We start from the raw sequence: 21,751 nt of genomic DNA, 5'->3' as shown, positions 1-21,751 counted from the left end.
GATCTACAATTTCTATATAAAATTTTTTCGCTAGCATTAATATTTAACGAGTTATTGACGAAAAACGGAAAAACAGTTTTTTGCAAATTACTCGTTAACTATTGATGTTAGCGAAAAATTTTTACATGGAAATTGTAGATCTTGTCGTCCTCTATAAGAAAGGTCATATGCAATTTTTCCGTATGTCCAACGGTTTGGGAGTTATTGGCCAAAAATGAAAATTTGGAAGAAATTGAGGGGGTACCCCTTGGAAAAATTTCGGAAAAATTAAAAATTTGTTGTTGTTGTTTAATATTAGCAATGTTCTTCCGACGTTTGATTTCTTTTTAAAAAATGCGTTTCTAAAGTACATAAACTTTCTGGATTTACTGTATAGCCAATACATCTTTAAAAGCATGGGAGATCAAGCGTAAATAATATACGACTGCATGCAGGGAGCAAAAGCCGTGAAATTACGTTCCATCACATCATGTTTTATCAATCTCTGTCGAGAGTTATGTCCTCCTTGGATTTCATTCAGTAATGCTTATGTCGATTAATTTTGAAGCTTACACTGCATATTTTCCAAAGGAATCAGCTTTTTCAATTGTATCATGTGTATCAATAGCAGGGCTTCCAATATGGTTGATATAGTCTCAACGCGTTTGCAAGAAGTTTATGCGAATTGGGAGACCAGGACGGAAGTGAAGCGAAATCCAGAATCGGCTCGATATTCGATAGACGGTTAGAAATTTTGATTGCAACGGTTGTTTAAAAACAGAAATGATTTCAATTAAATGTTTGCGTTTCAGAGCTACGACGTATTGGACAACAGTCCTATAGGAAAAAGATACATGACAGGGAACAAGCGAGGAAGATCCGACAGAATTCTCTGTTTAGAATTAAGGAAACTGAGCCGTTCTCTCCGTTAGTTAAAAATAAACCTTCCTTCTTGCATTACTGTTGTAACAGTTGTACTCCTGCGTCTAGAGTGAGTTTTCATACAAGTTTTCTGTTTATAAGTTTTAAGGGAGATCTTTGACACGTACTTTCTATTTATGTATACCGATTAAAAATGTATGCCAGTGGAAAAAGAAATTAATTGAAATTTAAATTGTTACGTATGTTCAATAAGTACTTATTAATCGTACGTCGCGATCAATGGTACATGTGATTCATATCTTACTTCATCTCATCTCGACGCGTGCCCACGCACGTGCCACGCTATAAATATGTATTTTCAGTTTTTGCTTTGTACCTAAGCTGCGTGCAAACTCGCAAACACCACAGTTAGATAGAAGTGTATTTTCTCTTTGTTAATTAGTTTGTGCAACTGGAATGTGAAGTATCTGAATGAACTTCGACGCAAGTAGAAGAGTACTTCACATTATCTAATTAACACGCCATCTTACAACGCACATTTAATTACGTAACTACATATTTCGTGGGCTCTGAGAACTTATTTTAGTAGAATTCGACGGTATATAATATTATCGCGTATTTTCGTACGCTGAAGCACTGATAATATGAATTTTCACTTGTCGATTATTTGTTCGTAAGAGAAGAAGTGTAAGATGAGTGATGAATTGATCGTTGATGATCAATAGAAACTATGCGCTATTAGTGCTGATAGTGATCAAGCCTTTCAAAATGAAATGATCTCTTTGCTCCATTGATGTTTATTTATCGATACGCATGTCAGTAAAGTTCAAATATAATCCACCTCTCTTTCTCATAATGATAAACTCGTCGAGAGCGCGATAATTAAAAGAAAAAATGGTTGATGAACCACGTAGACTTTTTTCGCGATGGTTGCGCATTATTGTAGTACATGGATATCCTGAAAATGTAAGTCGACTATAAATGGTTGTTAAATTTACTTCATCTCCCTTGATACTTCAAACGATTCAACTGAAGCGTATACGAGAACTGGTTTTATCTACTTTTATTTTCTAATAGAATTTGTTGGTGAACACCATTAACAAGCAACATATGCCTTTTGGTCAAAATTTATTAGTAGTCAATCCAGGCGTATCACTGTTCTCCAAAGTATTTTATTATATTTCGCACGTTTCCAATCTTAAGGAGTATGATTATCCTAAAGTAACGCAAACAGTAAGTCAGATGTCTATAAAAAAAGATTCAATTTGATTTGATTCATTTTTTATTGAAGCATAGGTCAAAGATACAAATTACCTCGTTTTATAGGTCTTAGAAGATGAGAGATTGAAAGATGCGATTAAACTCGCTGCTTGGGAAACAGCTAGCAATGAGAACTGCAGCGAGAAAGATGCCTTGGCAAAGGCAAAGGCTAGAGCTAAAACTATTTTGGAAAATATGGAAGCCAAATCCAGTAATTTGTTACTTAAGATAACTACATGGCTTCTATACAAATTGCTGCCGTGTTTTATCAAATCTGCTGTAGTATTACCTTCTCAGATAGAAATGTTAAATAAAGCAAACGAGGCTGGTCTTCCTTTAATATTGTTACCTTTACATCGTAGTCATCTAGATTACATCATGATGAGCTTCATTCTCGTCGTGAACAACATCAGAACTCCATTAATTGCAGCTGGTGATAATTTGAGAATCCCATTCTTTGGGTATGTTTTAGTCCACGTATAGAATTTTAATACCCTCTGATACAATCATTAATTTGGTTTGATCTATCAAATAGGAGGATCTTGCGCTGCTTGGGCGCGTTTTTCATAAAACGTCGAATTGACCCTGTAGCAGGTCGCAAGGATGTTCTTTATCGTGCCACTCTTCACACCTACATAATGGAGAGCTTAAGGGCAGGTCATAATATAGAAGTTTTTATAGAGGGTGGACGAACCAGAACAGGGAAACCGTGTATGCCTAAAGGTGGTATTTTGAGTGTAATTCTGGACGCGTATATGGATGGAATCATCGAAGATGCACTATTAGTACCTGTTGCGATAAATTATGATCGTCTTGTCGATGGAAACTTTGTTAGAGAACAGCTGGGTCAGCCGAAGAAAATGGAAACATTTCTATCTACGATCAAAGCTATATGGTCAACTTTAAGAGGAGACTACGGCATTGTCAAAGTCGATTTTTGCCAGCCTTTTTCGCTTAGGGTAAGTCACTTAAAGGACTTGTCGTTAGATTTCTTATTACTTCAATTTCTACCAAGTATTCTGTCTGATAAACAGGAAATGTTAAAATATTTCCAAAATCAACAAAACAAATTGGTAAAAACGCCTCCGAGTCAAAAGACTTTAAAGTCCACGATGTCCAGTTCTTCATTATATGGTACAGATGTTATTGCAGAAGAATACCGTCTATTGGTTGACAGTATTGCGCGTCACGTTGTATACGGTAAGAACGAAACAAATTTAGGGTCGTTAATAGGTTTTTCATATCCAATATTTTTTAGATTGCACTAGCTCGATGCCGATAATGTCGACAAACGTCGTTGCATTCTTGCTTTTAAATAAGTTTCGAGACGGTTGCACTTTAGACAAATTGGTTGAAGCATTTGACGCAATGAGGAATGATTTAGAAGTCCGCGATAAAGATGTTGCATTTTGCGGAGAAAGTATTGATATTGTTAATCACGCTGTTAGTATAATATAATTGATTTATAAGCAAGTTCTCTCGTAATAAAAATATTTATATCTCACGTCTTTTTCCCAGTTGGACATTTTAGGTCCGGGCTTAGTGAAGCAACAACGTCAAGAAATTACAGAAGCAGTCGATGGACAGCTAGTTAAATCAAATTTCATTACTGCCATCCGTCCCGTATCGATTTTACCAAATGTGATCGAGCTATCTTATTACAGCAATACAGTGTTGACGTGTTACATTATGGACAGTGTAGTAGGTAAGGAGAGACGTTATTCTTGTTTTATTTAATCTTGTAATTCATTCGTTGTATTTTCAGTAACGTCGTTGTATGCTGAATTGCAATCACAGATACATGATTCAATGGCCATTACCGAAAACAATATTACAGTGTCCAAAAATCGTTTGATAGAAAGATCGCTTAAGCTTTGTGATATTCTTAAGTACGAATTTATTTTTTGCAAACCGTGTCAAGAGATAGAACATCTTATTGCAGAGACTATAGATAATCTCTCGTATACCGACATGATTAATTTAGTAGAGGTACAGTGAACGATGTATTTAATGTAATCGTCCCTTAATTAAAAGTTGCTCATGAAAGCAATTTGATAGGAGGTTCATTTACAAGAAGAAGAGTGGAGTAAGAGGTACGCACGGAACTTTGATGACAGTTCAGATGAGGAATACCATAATACTAAACCTAGGGACGCTCAATACAAAGTAAGTTATCGTTTGTGTTACGTATAAATATTTTTTACATAATTTCAAATTATTTTCGCTAGGTGAACTTAATATCAGAGCACGCACAACGTATGGAGTTTCTCCATGTATTATTGCGACCATTAATCGACACGTATACCTTTAGCGCGTTTACTCTTAGGAAGTTAGTGGGACGATCGCTCGCCGAGAGAGATTTAGTTCAAGAAGTTCTAAGCGAGTTGAAAACAAATTTAGATCGCGGCATAGTAAATTATGGCAAGTAATAAAGTACGATTATATCGTAGTATCAGTTGCTAACTTCAATCTATCTCTAAAAACAGGTGAAAGTTTATGCGTCGATCCGATAAAGAATTCCTTAAAATTATTCGAAAAGTGGAACGTCTTGGAGTGTCACTCGCAAGAGAACGTGAAAATCTTCTACTTGAAGGATGAGTACGATACAGATTCGGCTACAACGAAAATTTTCGATACAATAGCAACTTTCAAGTGGACGAGAAACGTAGATTAAGAAGTACCCAAGCAGATGTCCATAGTGCACTATTTTTATATGAAAAAACGATTGTTATAAAGCCTTGTACATAGTGGTTTCTAAGTATAAAGCTAAGTTTAAAGCAAGATGTGTGATTAACGTAAGATTAAAGCAAGTACATGTTAAGATCTACATATTAATGCAATAGAATGTTGTAAAGTTATGACTGCTTGATCAGGTGTATGTGTTCTGCGTTGGATGGTTAATGTGATATTATTGTACATCAAAAGTAGATTTATCTCGTTAATAAAAGTAATCGTACGTACTACTAAATCCGGTATCAATACACTCGATCTTACTGTTAAGCGAGAAATTCATACTTAAAACTGAAATTATTTTTATTATACTATTAAAAAACAGAACAATAAAATAAACAATTGTTTTATATAAAACAAATTCTTCTTTACAAAAGTAGTAAGTAATAGCCACCTAAAACTTTATAACCGATGCTACGGGATAACTTCTTCGCATACCCATGCATTTTTCCCTGTCAATGAATAATGCATCAACCTTCGATTTCAAGTCGGTTTCTAAGTTAGACCTGGTGAGTAAAAGTTGTTGATGCTGTGCCTCGAATCTTTGTAATTTCAAATTCATATCGTGTATCATCGCGTTTATCGTTTCTACTTCCTCGATCATTCTGTACAAATTAATGTGAAGCTGTTTAAATAATAATCATTAAATTTTTTAATTTCTATAATACCTGAGCTGAGCGTAATCTTTGCACAACTCTGCAGCGGGCCGATGCGTCCTGCTCTCCAAACGAGTGTGCGCAACCTTCAGCGCAGAACTTTTATCACCGATAGCTTTTTGCATCAATTGCAAGTTTTTCTCGATCTCAAATATTTCTTGCTGCATCTATGGCACCACGAATTAAATAACAGAAGTCTAAGAGTGAAGAGGCGTCAATTACTTTGTGCAGATGTATCTGTAATTTTTCTTTGGCCTCGAGCATCTCTGCGGCCCTTCTGGCCAGGGCGTAGTTCGTATTTCCCCAAGCTTCCCACATTTCGTGCCCAACTGCATCTATAGCAATGTCTATATCGCTTCGCAATTGATTAGACCGTGCTCGTTCCTTCTGCGATTTTTTAACTACGCTATCTGACGCCTCGGCCCATGTTTCAGCCGACGTAACACTTCAAATTTCACAAGATTAGACGTTACAGTTACAAACGTATTTTAATGCGAATATACCTGTTATCGTATTTCTCGATACCACCGTAGTATTTTAATCCTCGGCTAAAATTGTTCATCTGATGACACGTAATGTCAATTCCAAGAGCTGTTTCTTTATTCTTCACATCGATTTCCAATTGATTTTGCACGGCTCTGCTATTATTAAGCTAAACGTGAAGAGAGTAGCTGTAACATTTCAATGAAAAACCCTGTTTCACGGTTACCTGATCGATACACTTGTCCGTAAAGTGTTCTAATTTGTTTTGACAATTCCTAACAACTTCCACCTCCTTTAGAAGAGCGTGCTCGGCTTGATCGTGAACCAAATCGGAACCGGTCCTCGCTTCACGATAATACAAGCATTCCTGAGCTATGTGCAACTGACCCTCTAGACTCTGTATCGTCGTCGCCAAGTTCCGTCGACACTCTTGCATCTTCCCATTCTCTATAATCAATCTTTCTAATTCCGCGGTCACTTCATTTCTCCAGAAAGTAGTATCCGTGATCCGCTCCCCTAATTTGCGACCAGTCTCAGTTTGACCGTTCTGTACTCTCTCGTCAGCTTCTCTAAAATGTTATTGCTCTCTATTATACAAAATTGTTTTGTCTAATAACTAGACTGCGGATCTTTACGCAAAACAGAATATATAGAGATGACATGCTTTGCATTGTTTATTTCTTTGATTGTATCAATCTGTAGTCTAGGAATAATTGTAATCGTTCTACCGCATTATTCGAACGGTGTCCTGTCGCAAGTTCTCCGAGAAATTCCTATTCGTATCGGACTCGTTGTAAAGCCTCAACTGATTCTGCACCCATTCGTAGGGACCATATCTCGTGAAAAGAGCAGCCCGTGCAGCGTGTGCGGGATTTCTTTCGAAACCGGTCACTAAATTTGGGAATCGCAGTGGTTCCGTAGCCATCCCCTTCGGCATATAACAGGTATCGGCGAGCAAGTTCGTCACGGGCTGCGATGGTCTAAAGTCGTAATTAGTAAGTGGATATTTGATAAACTACTGATGATATTTATGAGGAATTCATACAAAGGAGAGGCCTCCACGATTTCGTATCCTAAAGTAGGGCGCCATGGATGTGGTTTCGGAGTTTTATAGAATTCCCCAACTCGTACCGGGATCGGTGGCCCGGCTATTTGTTCCATGCACGGTGGAACACCCACTGTAGTCCATGGTTGGAGTTGCTAATATAAAAATCGCGAATTGATACGATTATAATTTGTATCCTTGTCGAAGTACGAACCGAGTATAAAACAGTGTCCCTCGTTTTCATTGTTTCTGTTTTAGTGCTTTCCATATTTGCTATTTTTAACGATTCGATCGATTTAATAAAAGATTTGCGGTGCCGGGAATCTTTGTGTGATAATCGCTTAAATTTGCATGAAATAAAAATGATTTTCCAGCCCGGGACGTGGAGTTATTTGAAATCCGGAAACAAAGTTGTCACGTGACGTCTGTCATATGATTCTAGCCTGGTCAGGTGCTCGTTACATACCTTCTGATCGTAGTCGATCAGTACGTCAGTATTTATATCGGACTCGCCCAATTTTGTGCAATTCGTAACATCATGACTCGTTTTCGTGCTGCTTTCTGTTTCATTCTCGTGTTGAATGCAGCATCGCGAATTGTGCCTACTCTGGCCGATAATGCGGTGCCCGTTTTGCTGTGGGGCGGATCAGTCAGTCCCGATTCCGAAAAGAGTGCAGTGAACCCATTTTTAAAAACGAGCAGCAAGGAATTCGATTTGTTTCTACGTAAAAGATTAGAAAACTTGCCCCCTGTGCTCCTCTACGTGAAGGATAATCTGTGCACCGAGGATTTAGTGAAGCACAAACAGGTTACTATAATATACTTGTATAGCGTACTAATAAGTTAGTTGGCACAAACATCTCTGGCGTTAACATCTCTTTCTTCTCTTTATATATTCCAGCAGCTTCAGAAAATGACTACCGGAGATTCTTTACATTATTTCCCTGCTGTTGAGAGAGCAGTAGACACGCTCGAAGATTTACCTTCTTATAATCAGACCTACAGCGATTATGCAGACTCAGCGTCGGATGGACAATTATTAATTGTGCCCATCAGCAATTTCGATGCTATTCCAGAGACCTATAAGACAATAAAGGAGTCTACTTCTAATTTGATAACAATACTCACTGGGAAATCTTGTAGTTACAACAGCTACATAAGGTCTGAACGTGTGAAGAGAGAAACAGCGAATGAAAAGAATTTTACTATTTTAGGAGATTATGTATTGTTGTACTCTAGTCATCCATTACTATTACAGGTAACTTTAATTCAGATAATACTATTGCAATCAAACATATTTGTTATTGATGATACTTGTTTTTTTTTTAGTTTAATGGCACGAATACAGAACTTTCATCACCTACAGTTATAGATAACAAAGGCAAGAATTCAGTTAACATGACCCTAACTTTTAATGAAACTAAAATTGCTGATGTTGTCAAGCACAAGCTTGATTTTATATTTAAAATTTTAACTTCTGGATATTATTCATTGAAAACAATTAGTTACACACGAATTTACAAAGACTCTACAGAAAAAGGCGGTACACAGAAGGAGGTAACTTTAGAGACAAATAGGGATATCGTTTTTCCATTTAATTTCTCTTATCATTGTTCGCAAAATGTTACATTCAAACAGAATCTCTCTGAGGTAAGCAGTGTCCTTTTAAATATCAAAAACCTTCAAGTGCAGATCGATGCAAAGTCATTAAAGAACAGTAATAGAACAAAAGTATTTAGCGATGCGTACGATTGCGTTGGTTTTACTACCATTCCAATTTGGACTGGAATATTCGTTACTGCCATATTAGCTTTAATTATGATTTGGGGTCTCAGTATGATTATAGATATTCGTACAATGGATAGATTCGATGATCCCAAAGGTAAAACAATTACTATTTCAGCTGCAGACTAATAGAATACTACAATATTGTTAGGAATATTATGTAAATATCGTATCGCAATATACTGTATCGTCAAAAAATAGATGTTCCCTTTCGTGATGGTAATTTATACAGGTGATCTGTACATTAACATTTGCTATGATTTTTCTAAAATATATTTAACTGGAACATTGATTTTAGTAACGTTTCTGGCTCAGATAATAAATTTATTCATTCCATTTACGAGTTGTTTTCAGTATTTGTATATTTTTTTGTATATAACAGCATCTTTCTTTATAGTATATATTTGCAGTGTACATTTCGCAAAAGTTTTATTTTATATGGACACAAGGAGAACGTAATATACAAGTAAATTGTTGAACAGTTGTGATATATAATACTTGGTTTCAAACAGTGTAAGTTCATAAAAGAATGTTTGCGTCACGCTCTTTGTACATAGTACATTATATTATGCGTTGACTGTAATAAAATACATATATATTAAATAGCGTTAATGTAATCGTTCGCATGAATATACATGTATACACATATTCTATACACTCTTATCTAAATATGGTCGAATAAAGAGTTACTCAATTTTTCAATTCTTTAATTTTTCATTGCTTGTGGAAAATTGTAAGGATATGCTTTACAAGATTTTTATATATTTCTTATACATAACACGCCGGAATTTTTGCACCGTGTATTACAATGAATACCATAGAATACGGTGGTAAAATGATTAGATTCGAGGGTTCTAATATTACAGGTCGAAACGGTGGTAAACGTCCATTGGGCTGCAATTTCAATGTTCTACCGTTCATCTTTATGGTCCTGAAGTAGAATAGATGAAATGCCTTATTCAAGTCAATAAAAAATTGTTTGTAACAATTATTACATACCTCGATTGTAAATCGTTGGAAGTAAGCGCGTACATAAAAACTTTAGCACTTTTTTCAAATATAGGAATACCTTTGATATTGATTGATACAGGAAATTTCTCTATATTAACTCCGTATATCGTAATCGCTGAAACTCGGCTAATTAATGCACTCTCGGGTGTACAGTGTGCGTAAAGTCTTACGTAACTCTCATGATCTACTGATGACAGCTGTAATACTTTTTCTGAGACAAGCTGTTTATAAATCACACTGACCCACCAGTCAGGATTTGGCAAAAGGTCAGGTCCGATCATAGCATAATTTCCACCGAACAATGATTGCCTTGTAACGACATTTATACCTGCGCTAGCACTGTATCCTAATTTGTCGAGCCATAAAAATCCAGCTACGAACCTATCTGACAATTCTGGAGCACCTCCGCCAAAAGCTGTACTTGTTTCTGCTATAAAAAACGTTCGTCGAATTTTTACGTTCGTCGAATTTGAAGTTTCAAGGGTAAGCATTGTATAGTTATGTACGTACACAGCCACATAGGGACAGGTCTTCCAGATGATTGAATCGCTTCTTCCATTGATTTAATTTGCGCTTGTAAATAATTAAAAGTTGAAACATTGATAAAATCACGCACTGTAGCGTCTCTTCCGTTGAGATAGTATTGATGCCAAGTAACGTAGTCTACGCTATCTTTATCGTTTTTTAAAAACGTTTCCGCGTAGTGCTCTCCCTTGTGATCTTCGTCTCCTACGTGATTTACTTCTGGACCCACGAGAATACTTTTATCATATCCTAACTCGTTCAATAGTTGTCTCAATCGATAGAAATCTTTCGCAAGTTGACTTGCAGTAACAGTTCTGTTAAACACATGACGAAAGGAATTTGGTTCTGTAATTTAAATCATTTCGTATTAGACGTGAACAAAAGAAAAGAAAAATCGCATGAAAATGACTTTACCATTTCCCAGTTGCCAATCTAAGGTCATATTTCTGTGTTTGGCAAATGAAATAATACTTTTGGCGTTAACATCGTCCCAGGAATTATTTGCTGTCCTGATCAACACGTTTAAGTCGAAGATCATTCGCAGTTTCGACTCCTTCGCGAAAATGTATATACTTTCAAATAGCTCCTCATTGATCGTGAAATTACTTATGTCTTGGCCGTCAACCGGGCTGATCACTCTTTCGCAAATTATATCTGTCGTCTGTAGAATGCGATTTGTAAATCGGAGATCGTTAAATAAATTGATAAACGTGTAACTAATTAGTGGACGAACCTGATTGAAATACAAGCAGTCTGCGGATGTACCGCCTATCCGAACATACGCTGGCGCAAGGTACGAAGCTAAGTTTAGAAATTTTCGATTCAGAATCGGAAAAGATTTCGTGTCTCGAAGTAAAGATGTGTCGAGACCGAATGATAAAAATTTGTCTGACACTGTGTTTAAAACAGAGCATCTCGAATTTAGGTAAAGCTCGTGAGTACTAACTGTTCGATCTATCGTGCTATTACAATTCCACGTCGACAAGATCAAGAATAACATACAGAAACTCAGGAAGATTAAACTTAACGCTGGCTGTAATGCTGTTCCTGTAATGTGAGAAATATTAAGTACGTGGCTCGCTTAAATTTGAATTTTGAGCATGCGTAACATAGCATACAATATGGTGGCAATCTTGTTAATGTTAAATGCGCATAAAAAAGCGAGCCTTATACAACATTATTAAGATACGTATTTCCTCCATTGGTGTATGTATCGCAAAATTGTATGATTAATCTTAATCGAGTAACTTACGGGTTCGAACTTCGCCAAGCTTCTCATATTGATTTTTACCCCGATCGTTGGTTATAAAGTAATTTATGCTCATGATCTTATACACGTTTGTGAATGCTTTATATACGTAGATACGTTTTACTTAATTGGTACTAGCAAATAATCAAGTTTACAGAGTGATCGCAAAGTTGGTTTACAGCAGTTAATGCTGCATTTTATCATATTTTATGTATCGAACGAACATGTCACCGGTATGAATTTCTACCGTCACAATAACTACCGTGAATAAATTAAACTTTTCCGGTGAGATTTCCTTTGAGTTTCAAAACAAAAGAGAGATAATGAACATATGCCGTATTTTAATTTGTTTCTCGTTTCAACTTAGAAGAAGAAAACTTTGAATCCGCGGCTTCTGGAAGACAGTGTCAGTGTTAATAATTTACTGATGACGAGACTTTTTGTTCGTTAAGAACGGACGTTGCTTTCGCGTTCCCCTCTGATTGAACTTTTTATATTCTGTACAATTAATTCTGTTTGTATTTAAAAGAGAATTCCCCTTTTTTCGTGAATTATTTTTCTTCGTTTTACTATGTCCGGGTTGTTTTATACTGAATCGGCTCGTAAGTTGTCCCTGTTTAGAAACTGTTATAATTACATTAAAAGTATGCGCATGCATGATTCATCGTCTTTATCTGCCCTTTTAAAAGCATAATCTGTCTACGTAATAATATATTATCTAGACAAACGATACTTGGAACAAAAGTATACCTGCAGGCGAAATTTGTTCGGATATCGAATCTAAACTAGAACTTGACGATTGAAAAAGCAAAGACCGACTCCTCTGTACCGCGATGCGATTGCGGTAAGACGAGCTACGGCGACGTTTCTGTTTCTTGTTTAACTGCTGCCTTGATTCGGCACTACTTAATTCGTCTTCAGCCCAGAAAGGTCGATCAGTATCGTCAGATATTGATGGTACCGGATCCGACGTCTTAAATTTCAATTTTTTTAAATAAAAATCGCATACCCCCGATGACGATAACTTACAGTTTCTAGATTAAGATACTGTTTATTCCTGATATCCGACTGATTCAACGCTACAACAGATATTGCGGTAGAGGATGACTGATTTTCATAACCTTCGTCGTCTTCAGAAGTCTGTGTCATTTTTCGCGTATCACCGCTGGCATAATAACCCATTATAAACTTTAATTGAACTTTGACTAATTGTGCTAAGGGGAGAACTTGTTTTTATGAAATCGAGTGGATTGTACTAAGAATTTTGTTGGTGGTTCATGTATTCCATTTTTGGATGTTCGTTTTATCTGGAATATATGGTAGGCTTTTTTTTATTATAGCGTAACAACTTGCACCATCGCGATGCATATGTGTTGTGCTGATAATATACTAATTTGAATCCGACATTTTCCGGCATAAAGGATCATTATGCATGTTATAAAATGTTTTATTACATCTTTCATAAAACAAAAGAATCAATCTTTTCATTCAAGGTTTAGGATTTCACGAATGATTATGATCTCGTTTTTTTGTTATATTTAATTACAATTACGTATGAAAAAACAAAAGGAATCGAAATCCTGCTTCTAGGGATCATTCCTTTCACTGAAGGATAAAGAAATTTCACATTGTCTCTCTTCTCTTGTCCAACATTGTTCCTCAATGTTAACGGGACAGATTTTCCTTCCTCCTCTCCTTTCCATGTTCTTGCGAGTTTTAATGAATATCACATTATACATATGTATATATAAAATTTCTTAATCGTTCTCTGATTTTCTACGTTTTTTCGACCGTGGACTGTCGGTATCGTGCGGGCTTGGAGTGATATGACTTCGTTTCCTTTTTATGCTACTCTCACTAGCTTCGCTACTACTGCTCGCTGCAGTTCTCGTTTCTCTCCTAAGCGTGCCTTCTGCCTTGACTTGCACCAATATCTAAACAGAACAAATCAATATAGCATCTTTTAAATATAACAATCGTAACGATAGTAACATATTCTTACCTGCATATGTTGCAGACATTCTTTCTGCATGGAAATTGCTATTTTATAAATAAATGTATCATGTTTATTGTACATAATGGCATTTTGAAACATTAACATAACATCGCGTTGGAAATTCATCGTAGATCTGATCGTGCCGTTGTCTATATTCTTTTTAATAGTGGATAAATCCATAGGTCTAAAAATGATTGAATGGTATCCCGGCGCTTGATCTTCCGTAATAGGTCTCAGAAACACGGACGCGTATTTATGTGTAGCAAGTCGATTGTAGACCAGCATCACCGCTTTCTTCCATGCCCTGTAATCTGCACCTTCTCCAGTACCTTCGTTCTCGGGCTCGCTATCGATACAAACATTTTGTTTTTTCGAATAAGTTTTCATCGCACGTCCAGCGCTTAATTTGCTCAAAGAGGATTCTTCTTCGTCTAATTCGACAGTATCTTCTCCAGCACTTATTACAGATTCCGATTCTTTTTTTACATCTCGCTCAATATCTACACTCTTTTTCTCCTCCTTCTCTTCTTTAACGTCTTCCTTTTTAACTTCAAGTATCTCGGCATTTCCTACTTGCGTTTTTGATTCTATTTCTTCCGCTTTTGATTCTTCGTATACATGTTCTTCTTTCTTAACAGTATCCGGTTCGGGTTTGACAGGTTCTACTGATTCTGGTTTTGAATTTTCTGTCTCTTCCGGAGATACTGACTGAGCAGAATCTTCCACGATTGCTGTTTCCTCTATTTCCTCTTCTTTAACTTCAATATCTTGTAGAATAGAACTCGTTGTATCTTCTGACGAATCCTTCGTATCCTCTTTCTTATATTCGTCCGTGTACAATTCCAAAGTCTCCTCTGTGTATTCTTCTTGCGATTTCTCTGGGGACTCCTCGCTTACTTCTATAATAGTCTTCTCTTTTATCACAATTATAGGTTCCTCTTTATACGAATCAATAGACCCATTACTTTCGATTGTATTCTCTATAATTTGTTCTTCCGTTATTTTCTTTTTGTCATCTGAACTACTTTCATCATCTTCTAAAATTAAACTGATATCTTGTGATTTTTCTGTATCCTCGGTGCTTGGAAGATCATTCGTTATTTCAGAAGACACGCTGACTACTTCCGCCGATGGAACATCTTGCTGTTCACCTGTGATTTTGGCAAGGTGCATCTCTAGTTGGTCCAATTCCATGTTATTCTTATTCTCTACCTCTTCAGGGGATATCCTCTGCAGCTTGTTAGCAGGCGTTTCCTTAACTTCCGGTAGTACCACTTCAGTTTCTTCCTCCTCTTCTATTCCATCTCCCGTCATTTCGTCTATTAGTTCTTTCGAAACGGTCTTCGAGTCATTCTCTTCAACTTCTGTATTCGACGTTGAATCCGCAGTATCAAATTCTTCAATTACTTGTTTATCTTCCGAGGGAGCATCCTTGCTGTTTTCACCATCTTGATTTTCTAATTCCGGAACAAGCTCCTCGTTTATCCTTTCGTCGCATGTGCTTTCTTCAGACTTTACATCTTCAGGTGTAGTCGTCATGGTCTTAGATATCTCGGCAACGATCACTTTTGGTTCTTGTGGTTCGATAGCTACTGTACCTATGATTTCCGCAATGTTCGATGTACTGGAATCAATCTCTTCAATAGCCATTTCACTTTCCGGTGAATTTGAAAGCGACACAACTTCGTCCACGTCTCTAGGCTCTGGTCTCTCTGCTACTACTGGCACCTCTGAAATCTGGGGTACCGTAATGGTGTCAACTGTTGATGTAGCAGTTTCTAAGGTTTGCGGACTACCAGTTATTTCTTCTTTTATCAGCTCTTCTATGTCCCCAATAATTTCATTGATTTCATCTTTATCTATCACGTCTGCCATCATTTCTTTACGAATCACATCGTCTATGTGATCTATAATCTGTACCATGCTTTCCGTAGCTGGTATAGTGGGCGCACTGATTGTGAGAGATTGACTAGAAACTGGTGTTTCATTTTGAACTGTTACTTGCTGCACAGGTTGAGGTTGAACATTATGAACCTCGGAAGGCTGTTGTTGTTGAGGTACAACAGTCGATGTTGACTGTAAAGTAGGCAAAGGAACTCTCTGTGCATTGGCAGGCATTTCTAATAACATGGATAAAGTCGGCGCACCTACTGACGGCCTTTCCGGCGGTACATTAGAAATTGCTGATGTAACCAAATGATGCAACTGCGGTGATACAGTCTGAGTCAATTGAGAATTTGGTACTTTAGGACTGGAACCGAGCAGGCTTGAGATAGTAGGAGAGCTCACTTGCGCCGTAGTTGTTGAGGTTTGTATTTGTGTCGTCGGACTTGGTGATTTTAATAGGCTTGTTAACAGTGGTGATCTTCCTCCTTTAGGTTTCTTCTCCTCTTCATCAATAGTTTCGGCTGTTTCTTCTGCCGCATTTTCAACGGGTTTGTGTTGAGTTATAGTAGGTATTACTTGCAATGGACTCAATTCTTGCTTCTGGCGTTTCACCAACCACGCAGAATGTGCCCTTGCCTTCTGCTCTTGTTCTCGTTCTTCCTGCTCGATGCCAAGCCACATTTTCTGCAGCTTGTCCTCTGTTAATGTCCCCGATTTCAATAAATTTATTTCAGCCTTAAGTTGTTGGTATTCCTCTCTCTGGTACGCTAGCATTTGGCCTAATTCAACTATTCTCTCCTGTGTTAATCTTCGGACTATTGATTCACCACTGGTTTCTCCGCTCTCTCTCTTTTTCCTCTTTGGAGTATCTGCATTCTCTAATAAATGTGCATACTGAATAGCACACGATTTTTGAGAAAACCAATCAGGTGGCCTGGATGATTCTTTCTCCACGATTGCTTTCAATGAGCGTGATACGCTCACCCAATTTTGGTCTCCCGATTTTAATACGCTGGAAGCCAAGCATAGTTGCTCACGTGTACTCCAATTATCGTAAGCTCTTTTCAATTTCATTCCTATGTATAAATAGTACAATTGTTTAGCGACGTGGACTTGTCTGCGTTGAAATACGAGTACATACTATTCACGTTTATTTATTGTATTTGATGTACGTAACCTATAACTCTAATAAAAGAATGGTAAACTTACTGTCCTGCACCGAAGCCATTTTCGTGAATTTTTACTATGATATCTTCCTCGTTAACGCATACGCGTATAATTAAATGAATTTGGAAGCGTTTTAACAATATCTTCGTTTACGTTTACGATTGTTGACATACGCGCGCGACACGCATTCCGTCTATCCGAAACATGGAATGCGTGGACAGCTGATTTTAAACTTGGAGCGGAGGAATACGAGAAACGGAGTTGTAATGGCGGATGCAAAGTAAGCTGTCAAAAAGTATGCTGCATTATACGTTTGCTTTAATTCATGAACGATCAATTATAATTTATCGGTGATTAAACGAAGGGAATGTGCGTTAAGTATGAACAGTTATGAAACCGGCAATCCGATCGACGTAATTTGTATATATAAGTAAAAAAACGAATCTTTTGTACATACCAATTAACACGTCTCTTTAAACGTTTCTACTTTACGATGATGAATAATCGGAGGCGAACAAATAATTTCACATACGTCAGTTCGTGCGTGAAGTACATGATATTTCTGCTCAATTTTATTTTCTGGGTAAGCAAGCATTTTTTATCTATAATTTATTTCACTTTCTTTTAACCATCGTAATTAATTAATGAAAACGATTGCACGTGTATTATTTTATTCTGCAGCTGTTCGGTGGACTCCTGATCGGAGTAGGTTTATATGCATTTGTGGATAAATGGCAGGCAACTGGCTCTGTCAGAGTGGAGAATGTGTATGACGTAGTCCTCAATATTTCTCTCGTGATGGTAATCGCAGGAGGAGTAGTCTTTGTAGTTAGTTTTGCCGGATGTGTTGGAGCACTACGTGAAAATACTTGTCTTCTCAAATTCGTTAGTATTATTAGATGTATTAATATATTAATTCATTTAGGATTTGAAATTGTATAATATTAATTTATTCCAGTACTCTTTATGCCTCTTGGTGTTCTTTTTGCTTGAGATGGGGATAGCAATTGTTGGTTTCGTATTTCCGCACACATTACAATCTTTACTGGAAGAATCGTTCACAGATAAAATTATACAAACCTATAGAGAGGATCCTGACCTACAAAATTTTATCGACTTTGGACAACAAGAAGTAAGGATTTTGAAACGGTATCAAAATTAACAATAGTTCACAAGTCAATATTTTCAAATGCAGTTTAGATGCTGTGGCTTGAGTCAAGAAGGATATCTAGACTGGGGAAAGAATGAATATTTTAATTGCTCCAGTCCTAGCGTAGAACGTTGCGGTGTACCATTTTCTTGTTGCATTAATGCTACAGACATATCGGTAAGTGCTTAATCGATTATCGAGAAGAGAGCAGTATGAGAACGTGTTTAAATACATTTTAGAGCGGTCTCGTTAACATAATGTGTGGCTACAAAGTACAAATGCTGCCAGTGTCTGAAGCAGGGAAGAAAGTCTGGACTAGCGGTTGCATTGAAATCGTCCGGAGTTGGGCAGAACGTAATTTATACACGATAGCTGGAATTGCTTTGGGTATAGCTCTTAGCCAATTATTTGTCATTTACCTTGCTAAAACATTGGAAGGTCAGATTGAACTGCAAAAATCTCGCTGGCATTCCTGAGCTTGACTTCAGGCCACCTACCGCTATCAGATCCATTCCCCTCCTAGCAGGCAGGTGGCCAACGGCCGAGCAAAAGGCCAGGATAACGAAACAAATCTAAATGTTCGTATGACATTGCTCGTTGTTTTCGCGATCTCCGTATACATACTTTGCATCCTTTCTTTGATCAGATTCGCTCTTTACTTCAAGGACTATTTCCATCTATACTTAAACAAAGGCTAATTTTTACTTCCTTTCTTGATATTATACTATTTTTATAACTTCTTTTTTTATTCTCTACTTTATTTATCTACAAATTTTGTATCTTTCACGACAGATCCTTAAGCAACATAGCCATATATTTTATCGTCGACTTTTATACACGATCTGATTACTTTTAAATCATAGTTGCTCCATCTAAAGTAGAGCGTATTCACGATTGAATTCCGTTCAATCCACGCGTTCAATAGCGCGTACCTTTTTGTTGCAAAAAGTACTTACATGTGAAAAGAAATTTTTACTTGCCGCGGAATCGATTAATTTAAAGTGATCAGCACACGTCGAAGCAAGCGTACACTCGTACGATATTAAATTTCATATGTTGGTAATTTTTGCACCAGAATTTTAAATCATAATTCGCACATTACATGTAATAGATTAATAAGTATTAAATGCATCAAAGCCTTTTAATGTTCAGCAAAAGACTTACATAATTTACGAAGTAGTGGTATGTCGTAACAGATTATCGAACTATTATTTTTACTCTTATTTATATGATTATTTCTAAGAACATGTGTGTTGTTATACAACTTTTTTCTTTATTTGTTACGCCAAAATGAGAAAATTAATGGTACGGTTAAAACACGCACATAATTGAAAATATAATGCGACATCTTTTTTGCTATGTCTATATTTATCTTTTTTAATATTCATATATTATAAAATATATAATTCTTTCATGCTACACTAGTGCAATTCATGTAAGAAAAAAAAGAAACGTCCAGTGCCAAAGTCAAAGTATCATCTTATCATTTTATTTGAAACAACCCTGACAATAATCTGGTGTAAATGATTTGTTTATTGAGTGCATACATAGTATATCTGTGCATCTTTTTATCAAGAGTAAATGTAAAACTTATATATAAAACTATCTAGTTTGTAATAAACAAATATTATTCTAAAAGTGTATTTCTTTTTATGTACTATGACTGAGAGAGGGATCGATAAAGGTAACAAGTTTTCTTCCAAATATTTATTTGTATAAAGTAGTATCTATAAACATATTACCTGAATATTCTAAAATAACACTTTGCCCATCGACAAGATCAGAATTTTCAAACAAGTCTTTCAAGAGGGTTTCCATCTCATTGGATATTAACGCACCCGTTGCATGATGAAACAATTGTAATCTATATGAAGCCGCTACGTTTTTATTATTATACACTTTTAATATCTCGGCTATCGCGTCTATAGCTCTCCTGATTGACCAATTCATATTCACGTAAACCCCTTTCGAAGCACCTATATTCGTAAGGTGATATATCGTCGGTGGATATATAAGGAAATAACATCGCTCGTTCATTGGTATATTTTTTGGACCAACTGCAAAACCTTTTATGCGCATAAGGCGTACCTAATTAGATAAGAACAAATAAAATACGATATACATAGAGGTAGTATAAAATATTTATATATAAAATATTATACTTTATTTGCCATTGCTGTATTCTTGGATTTCTTCAAAGTGTCGGATATTTCTTGATCCACGATTGCTTTTGCTTCAGCAAATTGCTTTTTCGGTATTTGCCATTTCTTTAACTTCGTAGTCTTCTCTTCGTTGGTATATTCTAAACAACCGTGAAATCTGTGTTGCAAACAAAAGTGTTTTTTGCACTTGATACATTGCATTTCAATGGGCGAAGTCTCTTTGCAAGATTCATCTGAACAAGTATAATTAGGTGCCTTCACTTTAGTGTACGTAATCTTTTCATTGAAGCTTAAGCACTTGTGAGAACTTATATGAAAATGTTCTTTGCAGAACAGTTCGTGACAATGATTACATTCGAAGGGTAAAAAATTTAATTGTTTGCAATCCTCGATCGAGCATCTCTCACCGAGATTTGGGAACTCCATTTTTTATTAATCTGTAACGAGAGAACTATATACGCGTAAATAAATCGTTGGGATATCGACATTGAGATCTAATAATATTCTACTTGCTTAATTGTGGGACGGCGTCGGCGAATGCAAATGATTTTCACTGAGAGTTCCCAAAGCCAGATTACTCCACTTTTGTTCCAACTCCTTCAATGTCATATGAGAATCACCATTGTCACTTTCAGGATCGGGTAATTCTGCTGCTGGTACTACAATATCGTCAATAGGCAAACGTTCTTTATGCCAAATCTCATCGATTAAATCTAACAATCTGCCATCCCCGCACACTTGACTGTCCATACCGTGAACTGCAGCAAAGTGCACTTTTGTTCGATAGTTCTTCGCGTAAAAATAACGGGACCAAACGGGAATCTGTACGTACGCATGAAAGAATCGGCCCGTCGAATCTAAACAATTTTTTACCACTAAACAAGTGCCCCAAAGATGGTTAATGTCGGAAACGGAACTGTGTTTTAACCTTAAAAGTCGCAATAAATAATCAATGATACGCAGATCATCGCCGAAATTTACCGATCGTTACCGAATGCATATTTAAATTAGCAAGATCCCGTGTTATGTTTAATATTTATTTTTTGTTAACTGATTACACTTATTAGAACAGTTAATAGTCATAAATCTTGATTTAGTCCTTTGGTATACAGTTTAATTAAGGATGTATTGGATATACAGTCAATCCCAAAAGTTTATGTACCTTAGAAAAACGCATTTCCTATAATTAAAAATAGTGCATTCTTCTTCTAATTTCGATATTTAATGAGTTAAGTATGATTATTTGGCATTTTATTGATGTTGACAAAATCCGACCATCCCACTGTCAAAACAGCAAACTTTTGGAGAAAAATTTCGTTTTTCCTCAACAACTCCCCTGGAGATACGGGAAAATTTCATAGGACCTTTCTTGTAGAGGACGATGAGATCTACAATTTCTATATAAAAGTTTGTTGCTAACGTTAATAGTTCACGAGTTATTAACCAAAAACGAAAAAACAGTTTTTTGCAAATTACTCGTTAACTATTGACGCTAGCGAAAAATTTTTACATGGAAATTATAGATCTCGTCGTCCTCTGTAAGAAAAGTTATATGCAATTTTTCAGTATGTCCAACGGTTTAGGAGTTACTGGAAAAAAACGAAAATTTCGCAAAATTTGAAGGGGTACCCCTTGGAAAAACGTCGGAAAAATCCAAAGTTTTTTTTTCTCAAAATATTGTAAAATGCTTCAAGTAAAAATTGTAGGTGATATTATTACCTATGAAAAATTTGAAATCACTATAATTTTAGATTTTTAATAGTAATAGGAATCTATAATAACAA

The 21,751-nt window shown here is 36.3% G+C and overlaps 8 protein-coding genes across 15 annotated transcripts in view; 3 read left to right on the top strand and 5 right to left on the bottom strand.

The window, feature by feature from the left end:
- The window catches only part of mino (glycerol-3-phosphate acyltransferase mino), a 9,855-nt gene extending 4,766 nt beyond the window's left edge, over window positions 1-5,089 (top strand). For 3 of the 5 annotated variants that reach the window (XM_018034432.2, XM_026818366.1, XM_018034430.2), the window contains 12 exons: window positions 608-723; window positions 792-970; window positions 1,939-2,094; window positions 2,188-2,582; window positions 2,657-3,080; window positions 3,156-3,321; window positions 3,380-3,564; window positions 3,640-3,826; window positions 3,887-4,110; window positions 4,180-4,287; window positions 4,350-4,542; window positions 4,608-5,089. In XM_018034432.2, coding sequence (XP_017889921.1) covers window positions 621-723; window positions 792-970; window positions 1,939-2,094; window positions 2,188-2,582; window positions 2,657-3,080; window positions 3,156-3,321; window positions 3,380-3,564; window positions 3,640-3,826; window positions 3,887-4,110; window positions 4,180-4,287; window positions 4,350-4,542; window positions 4,608-4,795 — 2,508 coding nt within the window. In that variant the 5' untranslated portion in view covers window positions 608-620 and the 3' untranslated portion in view covers window positions 4,796-5,089. Of the gene's footprint in view, window positions 1-607; window positions 724-791; window positions 971-1,032; window positions 1,828-1,938; window positions 2,095-2,187; window positions 2,583-2,656; window positions 3,081-3,155; window positions 3,322-3,379; window positions 3,565-3,639; window positions 3,827-3,886; window positions 4,111-4,179; window positions 4,288-4,349; window positions 4,543-4,607 lie in introns of those variants that run through there. The other 2 variants (XM_018034431.2, XM_018034433.2) reach the window with 2 other exon arrangements.
- A 100-nt stretch (window positions 5,090-5,189) lies between these two features.
- Window positions 5,190-7,381, bottom strand: LOC108630592 (tektin-3). Its single transcript, XM_018033947.2, has 7 exons — window positions 7,036-7,381; window positions 6,719-6,970; window positions 6,217-6,559; window positions 6,011-6,159; window positions 5,730-5,952; window positions 5,520-5,674; window positions 5,190-5,456 (listed from the first exon to the last, which is right to left on the bottom strand). Exons 1-7 carry the CDS (start codon window positions 7,149-7,151, stop codon window positions 5,246-5,248), a joined length of 1,449 nt encoding a protein of 482 aa, XP_017889436.1. The 5' UTR covers window positions 7,152-7,381; the 3' UTR covers window positions 5,190-5,245.
- Window positions 7,382-7,478: 97 nt separating this feature from the next.
- LOC108630642 (V-type proton ATPase subunit S1) lies at window positions 7,479-9,423 on the top strand. Of its 2 annotated transcripts, none has more exons than XM_018034053.2 (3): window positions 7,479-7,843; window positions 7,940-8,293; window positions 8,365-9,423. In XM_018034053.2, exons 1-3 carry the CDS (start codon window positions 7,574-7,576, stop codon window positions 8,947-8,949), a joined length of 1,209 nt encoding a protein of 402 aa, XP_017889542.1. In that variant the 5' UTR covers window positions 7,479-7,573; the 3' UTR covers window positions 8,950-9,423. The 2 variants fall into 2 exon arrangements, with proteins under 2 accessions (XP_017889542.1, XP_017889541.1); XM_018034052.2 differs by having other exon boundaries at window positions 7,937-8,293.
- An 87-nt stretch (window positions 9,424-9,510) lies between these two features.
- LOC108630640 (heparanase) lies at window positions 9,511-12,787 on the bottom strand. 2 transcript variants are annotated; one of them, XM_026818368.1, is made up of 7 exons: window positions 12,635-12,787; window positions 12,356-12,578; window positions 11,090-11,403; window positions 10,771-11,017; window positions 10,342-10,701; window positions 9,820-10,261; window positions 9,511-9,751 (listed from the first exon to the last, which is right to left on the bottom strand). In XM_026818368.1, exons 1-7 carry the CDS (start codon window positions 12,785-12,787, stop codon window positions 9,589-9,591), a joined length of 1,902 nt encoding a protein of 633 aa, XP_026674169.1. In that variant the 3' UTR covers window positions 9,511-9,588. The 2 variants fall into 2 exon arrangements, with proteins under 2 accessions (XP_026674169.1, XP_017889538.1); XM_018034049.2 differs by lacking the exons at window positions 12,356-12,578; window positions 12,635-12,787 and adding an exon at window positions 11,609-12,023.
- A 249-nt stretch (window positions 12,788-13,036) lies between these two features.
- Brd8 (Bromodomain containing 8) lies at window positions 13,037-16,858 on the bottom strand. Its single transcript, XM_018034048.2, has 3 exons — window positions 16,698-16,858; window positions 13,608-16,564; window positions 13,037-13,539 (listed from the first exon to the last, which is right to left on the bottom strand). Exons 1-3 carry the CDS (start codon window positions 16,714-16,716, stop codon window positions 13,363-13,365), a joined length of 3,153 nt encoding a protein of 1,050 aa, XP_017889537.1. The 5' UTR covers window positions 16,717-16,858; the 3' UTR covers window positions 13,037-13,362.
- Window positions 16,859-16,864: 6 nt separating this feature from the next.
- On the top strand, window positions 16,865-19,443 carry LOC108630645 (tetraspanin-33). Its single transcript, XM_018034056.2, has 5 exons — window positions 16,865-17,238; window positions 17,337-17,540; window positions 17,614-17,787; window positions 17,851-17,982; window positions 18,045-19,443. Exons 1-5 carry the CDS (start codon window positions 17,149-17,151, stop codon window positions 18,279-18,281), a joined length of 837 nt encoding a protein of 278 aa, XP_017889545.1. The 5' UTR covers window positions 16,865-17,148; the 3' UTR covers window positions 18,282-19,443.
- A 54-nt stretch (window positions 19,444-19,497) lies between these two features.
- LOC108630646 (AN1-type zinc finger protein 1) lies at window positions 19,498-20,811 on the bottom strand. Of its 2 annotated transcripts, none has more exons than XM_018034058.2 (4): window positions 20,720-20,811; window positions 20,481-20,626; window positions 19,968-20,418; window positions 19,498-19,893 (listed from the first exon to the last, which is right to left on the bottom strand). In XM_018034058.2, exons 3-4 carry the CDS (start codon window positions 20,391-20,393, stop codon window positions 19,513-19,515), a joined length of 807 nt encoding a protein of 268 aa, XP_017889547.1. In that variant the 5' UTR covers window positions 20,394-20,418; window positions 20,481-20,626; window positions 20,720-20,811; the 3' UTR covers window positions 19,498-19,512. The 2 variants fall into 2 exon arrangements, with proteins under 2 accessions (XP_017889547.1, XP_017889546.1); XM_018034057.2 differs by having other exon boundaries at window positions 19,968-20,404.
- LOC108630652 (anaphase-promoting complex subunit 13) lies at window positions 20,388-20,892 on the bottom strand. The gene is made up of 2 exons (XM_018034064.2): window positions 20,800-20,892; window positions 20,388-20,725 (listed from the first exon to the last, which is right to left on the bottom strand). The coding sequence occupies exons 1-2, from the start codon at window positions 20,801-20,803 to the stop codon at window positions 20,481-20,483; spliced, it is 249 nt and encodes an 82-aa protein (XP_017889553.1). The 5' UTR covers window positions 20,804-20,892; the 3' UTR covers window positions 20,388-20,480.
- Between the last annotated feature and the right edge of the window lie 859 nt (window positions 20,893-21,751).

Source organism: Ceratina calcarata, unplaced genomic scaffold (genome assembly GCF_001652005.2).
Source record: "Ceratina calcarata isolate Rehan_Ccalc_2016 unplaced genomic scaffold, ASM165200v1 scaffold78.2, whole genome shotgun sequence".
NCBI classification, from domain to species: domain Eukaryota; kingdom Metazoa; phylum Arthropoda; class Insecta; order Hymenoptera; family Apidae; genus Ceratina; species Ceratina calcarata.
The sequence above is the reverse complement of the archived record's forward strand: the minus strand, read 5'-3'. Positions and strand labels throughout refer to the sequence as shown.